The sequence below is a fragment of the Panthera tigris genome, chromosome D2, assembly GCF_018350195.1.
Source record: "Panthera tigris isolate Pti1 chromosome D2, P.tigris_Pti1_mat1.1, whole genome shotgun sequence".
NCBI lineage: Eukaryota > Metazoa > Chordata > Mammalia > Carnivora > Felidae > Panthera > Panthera tigris.
Genome location: NC_056670.1, coordinates 19,985,453 through 19,994,957, shown reverse-complemented (window position 1 = coordinate 19,994,957; position 9,505 = coordinate 19,985,453). Strand labels below are relative to the sequence as shown.

Here is a 9,505-nt window from a genome sequence, read left to right as displayed (position 1 = left end):
TCAGGGCAAGGCGCAGTGAGTGTTCAGCGTGCAGTGTGACAGCAGCATGATCAGTGTCTGGAACAGGAACCTGGGTCAAGAAGCCCAGCTGACTTTAGGAAGGAGCTCCTCTCCTGATGGATGAGATTGTCACAGTGGTCAGATATTTGACTCTTTATAAAACAAAGAAGAACAATAATAAAATCTGTTCTGTAATCTTACTCTTTTTGTATATACGTATGGGTGGCCAGAGAAACAATGATTGATTACTGGTCCTGGACTCCCTGGCTAAAATAAAGTACCTTAGCTTCTGGTTGAAAATGAGGATAGTTAACGCAAAACAACAGGAGAGAAAATGCAAACTCAATTCTACTGCAGAAACATCTTTCAATCCTGCTGAAAATGGGAAAAAACAAAAGCTTTCTTAGAAAACAAAGACAGGCATAAGGTTTATGCATAAAGATTTTTTTTTCTAAAGAAAGACACATTTCATCTAGCAAGGGCAATACAAAGGGGTTATATAAATTTATTTTTCATATAACAATTGATTACTTTAGAAAAAATTCCCATTTTCAATGCTTAATTCCATCTGTCATTAAAAAAAATCACTAAAAGGACAAAAACCCACACAAAAATACAATCTGTATCTGTTCTCTATTTACAGATAACCGGTCACTATTAAGGCACAGATTGATTAAAAACTAACATTTATTCAAATAATCCAAATATTTTGTGCATCATATAACACTGACAACACCATAGACTGTAGTGTCATATTCCCTTCATTGCATCAAGAGAAAGTGAGAAAAGTAATTTCCAGTGTTTTTGTTTATTTTTAGCCACCCTATTTAATCTAGTTTAATTGGGACAGTTTTCTCTTTGGCATAGCATCAAAGCACTGTTCATAAAACCTGTATTGACTTAATATTGCAAATTCATTCCATCTTCCTCTGTTGCAACTGCATGATAGAGAGCTTGGGAAAGAGCTCTAAATCATTAGGTTTTTTTTTTTTTGGAAGCTCTTATTAAGTAAAATTTAAGGCACTGAGTTGTTCAATAGAAAACAAGTCTGAATTCCTACCCTGTGCTGAATGTGTGGCATGATGTGTTCATATAGCCATGTAAGGCAGGGAGCGACATGTTGCACAGGGTGATTCTGTTGTACTTGCAAAAGGAGCAACTTAGTTCTTATACTTAAGCACGTAAGATTTAGTTTAGAAATGGGCATCCCCTTGGTAATGTAACTGACATAATTTTATGACAGGCCCATTATCTATACCTTCTAGGTTACCAATATTATTTTTTAAGGTGAAAATTTTTCTGTGTGCAAAACTTCTCTTCAACTCTTTTTCTTACTTTAATGGTAAGACTTAGTCATGGAAAAATGTCTGGTGAATCTGTCTGATCCCACATTTGTATGAAAGTCGTCAATTATGTACGCTTATGTAATGCCTTCTGCGGAGAATATACGACAGTGGTTTATGTCCATGGAGAAAGTCTTGAATACTGAACATAAATAAGTCATTACAGTACAGGTAATTCACAACATTTCCTATGGGAAAATTTTCCAACAAATTAATACACTTGGAAATAATATTGCTTTGAAGAAAGGAGAGGCACTTGGCGATTTTCTTCATGGATTGAAAACCTTTCATTCATCTACAATAAGATGTCTGAAAAGACCTAAGAAACAATGTTGCCTGATTTCTTGGACTTTCACAGTATAAGATAGTAACAATGAGTCTAGCCACTTAGAAAACAGTCTTTTTTTTTTTTTTTTTTTTTTTTTTTTTACTTTTTGCTTTCCTTTGGAACTCAGCTGTTTTTATAAACTGTCACCCTGGAAACTTAAATAAAGCCTTTCTGTTCTCAACAAACACAAGTCTACTTCAAGCAGACAGATATGATTTTAGAAAGTCCTGGGACCATATGGAGCACAGCTAATATGTACATGATAAGGATAGCAATTTATTTCTCCTCTTAATGGCAACAGTGCTGTCTTGTCAGATGATTATTTGTCTTTTTTAAATAAAGTGACAATCTAGGGCTCCAGTTATTGAATGCCGTCCATTCTCTACCATAAATCTCTAGTAGATATCAATTTAATCAGTTATGTACTGTATGCTTATAACATCTAAAAATAAAAGTTTGATATAAATAAGTGTCCTTTAGTGGCAGTATACTAAAGAATAGCCCTTTGCCTTCAGACAACCATTAAAATCATTTTAGCAATACAGGCAGCAGCTAAATATGATGACTGCAAAGGGTTAATATTGCAAAGTTCACTTGGTCTTTCTTTGCACCTGTTACGTGAAATAGGTTCATTGCTAATTGTTTCTAGGATGCTGACATCAATGAACAGAACTGGTCCAGAACCAAGTGGAGTCACTTGCATTTCCCAAAGTCACAGAATACTCAGCATAAAACTAATAATCCAGTACCATTTCAAATAAAAATTTTACAGTCAGAAAAATATGACTAAATCTGATTTGTACCAATACATCAGGTGACATGAAAATGAGAGAAAGAGGGATAATTTCCACAGGACAAGAAATTAGAAAGTGTAAAGTGCTGAAAGACCTCAATAATTATTTTAAAGCAGTACCAGAAAATTCCATTTTGATTATTTTTTAAAATCCCCAAATGCCTAAACAAAACAAGCAAACAAAAGAACCTCTATGTTTTCTGGTATTCCAGATGTCAATTAATCCTTCATTTTAAGTAAAAAATCAGTGCATATGTTATTTAGGTAAATAAAAATAGGAAATAAAGCCCTACCCTCAAATTGCAAATTCTGTCCAATTGCCATTAAAAAAAAAGGCATCCAAGTGTGGCAGTCTGTATGATGCCATAAGATCATCTCCTCTCTTTTCTTCCTTTTTGGCACAAAGTTCAGGTGTGAATAAGATGCTTTGGTCCTGATACCAGACACCCAGAGTACTGAGGACGGTGTGCAGTGAAGGCAGTTCACAGATCTCCTGTGTCCAACTCGACAGAGGTGGCGGTGTGTACCTGGAGGTACCGTACTGCTACCAGCGGCCACTGACACTAGCAACATCTGAGTGATACTGACGGGGTAGCCTCCCACTTGCTCCGCCTTCCAGGAAAGAGGTGCGTGCAGTTGGTGGTTCAAAAAGCTTTCTTCGATTTTTATTCAGTTCTAGGAAGAAAAAGGGAGAATTGTTAGGAGATCAATGGAGAAGCTCAACGGGACATGGCAGTAGAGCTCAGAAAATGGTGACAGTAGGGTTTTGGAGGGGAAGTCAAATCTAGTATCAAAAGGAAAAGTTTTAGTTGCTGGTCAAAACATTTCTGAAATTGCTAGAAGGTCTGATATTAAATACAGCATTTTGGTAGCAGGAGAACCAAGGACAGGAAATCATTTTTACTGCAGTTTGTAAACTATCTGGGAGATATGTCATTCTCAGAACCCTCTGTACTCCATATATACAAATTGAACAGTTTGAACTATCCCAAATGTCATTTCAGAGGCAAAGGGAGGGGCCCATCAAAGCTGGTGAAAGGCATGAGAGAGAATGTATTACCAACAACACAGAAAATTATTACAGCTATTGAACTCATCCATGTGAAACACAGCCATCACTAGATTATTGAAGTCAGACATGAAAAGAAGACCTCACACACAAACAAGAAAATAATGGAGGAGCACGCTGAAGTGTTAAGCCACAGCCCAGTGGCTCCACTGATGCCTCTGCTCCTTGGGTCAGAAAGAGTTATATGAAGAAGTCTATCAGCAGCAGTTTTCTTTGAATATAATAATCAACTTAGTAAAAATACTAACAGTTGAATCCAAATTCTGAGGAAAAACTAAGATGCTTTATTTTAATTGTAAAGAAACCAGAGTACTTAGAAAAAAAGTTTACTTTGTCTTTTGTCAAATAGAAACTGTTAATCAGAAAGGTAAAAAATTAACAGAGGCAGCCCATCTTGTTTATCCCTATGCAACATCACTCCTCCCCACCCTCTACCACATATACTTACAAATCCTCAAATAAACCAATGTAACTCTTGCTAATAAAGAGAACTGTCAAACTCTGGATATTAGGGTTCTGACAGCCACCAAACGCAAGTATCAAATAATGGGATTATATAGTTGATGTGCTTAAAGTTGTCTTTTTTTTTTTTTTGAGGGGGTGGAGCCAGTGGTTCAGCATGTGCATTTGCACAGTACTCAAACTTTTTTAACCACACACACACACAATCTCCTTTTCCAATTCTGAGGTTGCATAAGCTATGACTACATTAGTGCTGGAGCTGAAAACAACAGACTCAAGTTGCAGAGCAGTCACGGGTGGCTAAGGACAGCCATATGGCCAGATGTGCACTTATCTCCTGAGTTCTGGAACATGAACCAACACCCTAACACTTCACCCCACTGCCTTCCAAAATGTTAACATCTGCCCCACTGAGGTGATGCACGAGTGGAGATATCTTTTGTTCACAGTTAGGTCTTAGTGGAGAAGAAAAATAAGTAATTTAGTAGCGATTGTAACAACAAGCACTTTACAATTTGTTTTGTCCCATTTAAGTCCTCCTTAAGGAATAAATGATATTACCATTCTCCATTTTAGACACGAAAACTGAGTTTTCAAAATAGACAAGAGTAACCTATCCACACAGCTGTCAAGTGACAGGCTGAAACTCTGCCTGCCTATGCAAATGCTGTGCTCTGGGCCCTGAGCTCCAGTGATCCATCCATCGAGTAGAAAAGACCAACCAAGGCATTAGGAATACAAATCTGAAAACTTGGTAGTTTCAGGTATGCCAGATAACAGAGCTGCACTTCATATTTTACTATACTAAATTTATTTTTTAAATAGAATAACATAGCTTTAAAACTCTGGAACAGCAAGGAAGGTATCTTTATAAGCAAGATATACGCATGCATGCATGCTTATAGATGGCTATTGTTTCAAATTTCTGCAAAAACACTGTAGCAATGACATTCCTACTAAAAGCTGAACACATGTATTGTTTTTAAAAAACAAACAGAAATTCATAAATCAAGACAGAATTTAATATATTTAAAGGCAACTGTAGGAAAGTTAAGAATAAATGAATCCCATTAAGCACACAGCCTGTGAAAGTTTTATCCACCTTCTAGTAAGAAGACTGTCTTGGCCTTCATTTTCTCCTGAGAGAGTAATGCATGAATCAGGAGAACATTCCCATGCTATAGAGAAGGAATAGGAATGCATCTACCCTAGCATACTTAACATGCACAATTGAAGAAATTGGGCCACTGAAGACATACACATTTTTTAAAAAGACATTGAAAACTTTATTCTGAAAAGTCACATCAACTAGATTTTTGAGAGAATAAAATGATCATGAAGGAATTCGGCCATTCCCTAAAGATATAATTTCTAAGGTGTATATTTCCAAATGTGAAGCAGAGATAAATCTACTAGAGAGACTATCAAAGATCAAGTCCTACTGAAGAGACTTTATTTTTGTTGTTGTTTTTTACATTAAAAAGTAAACTCCCTCCTGATTTTTTTTCAAGTAAGCCTAAGAGATAGTTTGGGAAAATACCAACCTTTTTCTTTGAAATTCCAAGGTTCACACAATCCTGGCAGCTCTCAGGATCTTGTTGCGGGTCTGAACAGAGTCACAAACTAAAAGAATAGGTCGGGAAATGTTAGATCTACCTGAGGCCGTGGTGGGAAGCTTGTCAATAGGATGTTAAAGTTCCTTTTACTTTGTCCCTGTACAATTTAATCACTCACTAAAATACTGAGAAAAATCAAAGAATTTTCAAAAAAATCACAGATTTGAAAAAAAAGATCATTTTTTTCTCTGATCCATCTATACTAGAGATAAATCTCATCTCCTTCTATGACATTAAAAGAAATGTCTTCTGGCCCAAGATTAAAAACAGAATAAAACCTATACTGAAAGAACAACCCTGATCACAGATTAAAAACCTATAAAATCTTTAAAAGGAATTTTGAACAAACTCTGTACCTAACCAAACTATGTAACCACAAGACAAACGTGAGTAAAAGCTGCCCAGCTACCCTGCATCCACCCCTGGAAATGGAATTTTCTGAGACTAGAAATGGATGCCTTTGTGGTCAGATGAGCTGAACTGGAAAAAGAAGGCTTTTGATGAAGGGTTTCTCAATAAAAACTTATTACTTGCAGAGAAAACAATTTACCAGGTTCAAACAGATGGACTCAACAAAGTAAGGCAAAATCATCCTTAAAATAATCAAGTACTTCACACTGTGCAGGACATTCATAAGACATCTATTCAAAGCCTCTAATTCCCTTTAAAAGCAAGAAGACCTGTGAACCCCATTGAGAGAGGTGGTCTAAAGAAATAGTATGCAATCTCAACAGAACCACACAGAGAATGACTGGAGAAAAAAAAAATTTTAAAGAAGCTTCAAAACCCCTCCTTTCCAACTCTACTCCCCCAAACCCACCTGAAATACATCACAAATGTGTTCCAGAATAAAGATCCTGATGATTTAAAGAGATCTGCCTGTTGCTGGAGGCTTTACAAAGTTTGGGTGCACAAAGAAAGAATTTTCATTATATGGTCTCTGACATTCCATAAATCTCTAATGAAAAATTACCAAATTCTAGAACAGATACTTTCCCGGTATAAATGTGTTGGCCCACAAGCATATTTTAACACTACAGGCTTGGTGATTATGTGAGTTAATTAAATTTCAAGTAGTTATTTTTTTAATTAATAAAAGAATGTGAACATATATAAAGTTAATTTGGGTCTAGAAATAGCACTTTAAGGCTGAGTTATAAACAAGTTGAAAACTATCCTATTGCTAGAGGTAGTAAAAAAAGAAAGAACAAGAGAATATACTGCTAATAACCATACACTGTTAAAACTGTAGTTTATTTCCACTACATCTGATGACATACCATGGGGAAGGACAGACCTCAGAAATGGAAGGTAACCTTACACAGTCATCTATTCCAATCCACCTTAATGCTTAAGAAACCAAAACCAAAAGAGGTTTGGAAACTCACCCAAGGACTAATGACTTGGCAGAGGAAAGCCCATATCTCTTTATCTGAATACAGTGCTCTTTCCACTCTACCAAGCTAATCTTATTAACAAGAAAAAGCATCTTCCCTGTGGAGTTCCATTAATGCAACCACTTGGTTGGAAGAAGGATGGAAGAAGACTCATCAAACTGATGCGTGTAGAACTCTACCCATGAAGGAGCCTAACAGGCTGCCCAATGGCTGAATTTCCACCTTTATTTCAAAGCTGTTCTGCTTATATCCGCTTTAGGTATTAGGTCTATATATAAGATTTTCTTGTGGAGTTGGGAGGGGGATGCAGTCTCCTGCTAAAATAAAATGGAAAACCAGTGGTTTCCATTTTATTTGCTGATCTGATTAGTGAATATTGTTTGGAAAGGATTTGCACTTGGTTAGATGCCACTGTTGGCTTCACAAAGGCATAGCCTGCAAAATCAATGTTTTGAAAAGGCAAAGTCATTTTCCCACCACACCTGACACTTGGCTTCTGCCCTTGGTGTCTCTCTTTTTGAGAAACTGGTACATATATAACATTGACGTTAATGAACTTTATCAGAACTTCTTCAAAAAGTAACCTCATTTTTTGCCCCTAAAATTTCTGTCATATTTTTCTATATACCATTTGGAAGTACATGGTTATGTACTTATCATGCAGCTCAATTCCTCATAAATGGAAGATACCCAGTAAATACACATAAAGCATTTTCTAATACCTAGAATATGCAATAAGTGCACCAAAAAAAGTGGTCTGGGACATTATTTTCCTTCATTATTTTCCTTCACTCTGTGACTACATTCAGGATTCCATACCTTTCTGTGTCTCACAAATTCTATTAAAAGTTTGGGAAAAACTTAAAAGCACTAAGACAATACTACTAGATTCCAGCTATACCAAGAATCATTCCTTCTCTGGTGCAATTATCTTAGCTGGTATGCAAGGATACATGCATTTGAAACATGACAGCCAATCCAGAATAATTATTCATTAGTCCAATCATACTTGCTTAACACAACCACAGAAAGGAGAATTCAACTTCTCCCCCATTCTTATGTTCTGCAAAGGGCAACTTTGATTCGGTCTTTCTGAAGAGATCTGTTTTAAAGAACGACATTGTCAAGGCAGGCTTTCAGGCAATGCCTTGAGGAAGGAGTAGGGATGTTCTAGGCATTTGTCACAATGTTAGTGGGAAAACACTCTAGAACCACAACCACAAGGTGCCAGCATAGTAAGCAAGTGGTTGATGGACAGAACCAGCCCCAGTGGCTGAGGCTACTGGCAGAGGTTATTCAGATTTTAAAATAGGAGTATGAGCATTTATATTCACCTGAGATTGCAAGCAGCATTTTCCTCCTGGCACCAAAAGTCGTAATTCCCAGCTCCTTCAGATCCTGATCTGTGAGAGTGAGGAATGTCTGCAGATCGATCTGTGGGTGAAAAAGTAATGTATAACCAATATATTAAGTACTTATTTTTGTGCATTAAAAGTTCAACTCATTACTACACATCTTTCATTTTCTAATTATGCTCTGCCTACTTCCAAAAAAGAATGATGGTGTCACAAATCTAGGGGACAAGAGACAATAAAGGTGGTGAAATGAAAGTAATGATTCTAGTAGGAGACTTAGTCTAAGCCAGTTATTTATTGCAGTTAAGATTAAAACGTTAGGTCTTAGCATCCTGGCAGCCAGAGCAAAAAGGGAAACACAAATTCCACAGGTTTTGTGAACTGATAAAAGAATACATGCCTGTCCAGAAGATAGAAAACATTTCTTAGCTTTGGATTCTGAATTAAGTGTAGTTCTATAAAAAGAAACTGAATAATACCATAAATGCTATCCTCCATTGTGTTCTACATAAGAATGGTAGAAGAATTCCCAGACTACATCAGACCCATGATTCACTTGACTCGGTCCAGCATGTTATCTCTGAAAGTGGCCTACAAGTATATATTGGTATATAATTGCACACTCTGGCATCAGCAACAAATTGTGAAGGGAGGAAGCCCAAGGATCCCACCCTTCCTTTGAAGAAAGGTAATAGGCTCTGAAGCCAGAGAGATTTGGCTCTCTATTCTGCCTCTGCTGTTAGTAGTTGTGGGCACTCAGGGCTGACATACTGGATGCTGCAGGGCTGTAGTGGGCATGAAGTATGATCGCAGAGATAAAGCAGTGGGCTCACCACAGTGGTGAATAACTGGCAGTTATGGTTAGTAATTATGTATTTAGACATATCATCTGTGAAAGCGGCTAAACAAATCTTCAACCTGCTTATAGTAAACTAAATCCCACAAACTCACTTAAGAAATTCTTTTTAAGTCGTATCTGAGTATTAGAGAATATCCTACATGAAGGAAACAGAACCGAATTTTATACTTTTCATTCAAATGATATAGAAATTAATTTGAGATTTTCTGTTTTCATTTTGGAAAGTACATCCAGATCTTGGAAAACCTTTTCATTTATCATGTCTAAAGATATGCTTTTAGAA

The 9,505-nt window shown here is 36.6% G+C and overlaps 1 protein-coding gene across 8 annotated transcripts in view; it reads right to left on the bottom strand.

Moving 5' to 3' along the window:
- Positions 1-428: 428 nt before the first annotated feature.
- BICC1 (BicC family RNA binding protein 1) overlaps positions 429-9,505 on the bottom strand; it is a 285,342-nt gene continuing 276,265 nt past the window's right edge. For 7 of the 8 annotated variants that reach the window (XM_042960566.1, XM_042960567.1, XM_042960568.1 and 4 more), the window contains 2 exons: positions 8,343-8,442; positions 429-3,139 (listed from right to left, as the gene is read on the bottom strand). In XM_042960566.1, the coding sequence (XP_042816500.1) occupies positions 3,009-3,139; positions 8,343-8,442 (231 nt within the window). In that variant the 3' untranslated portion in view covers positions 429-3,008. Of the gene's footprint in view, positions 3,140-5,539; positions 5,619-8,342; positions 8,443-9,505 lie in introns of all 8 variants that reach the window. The other variant, XM_042960569.1, reaches the window with a different exon arrangement.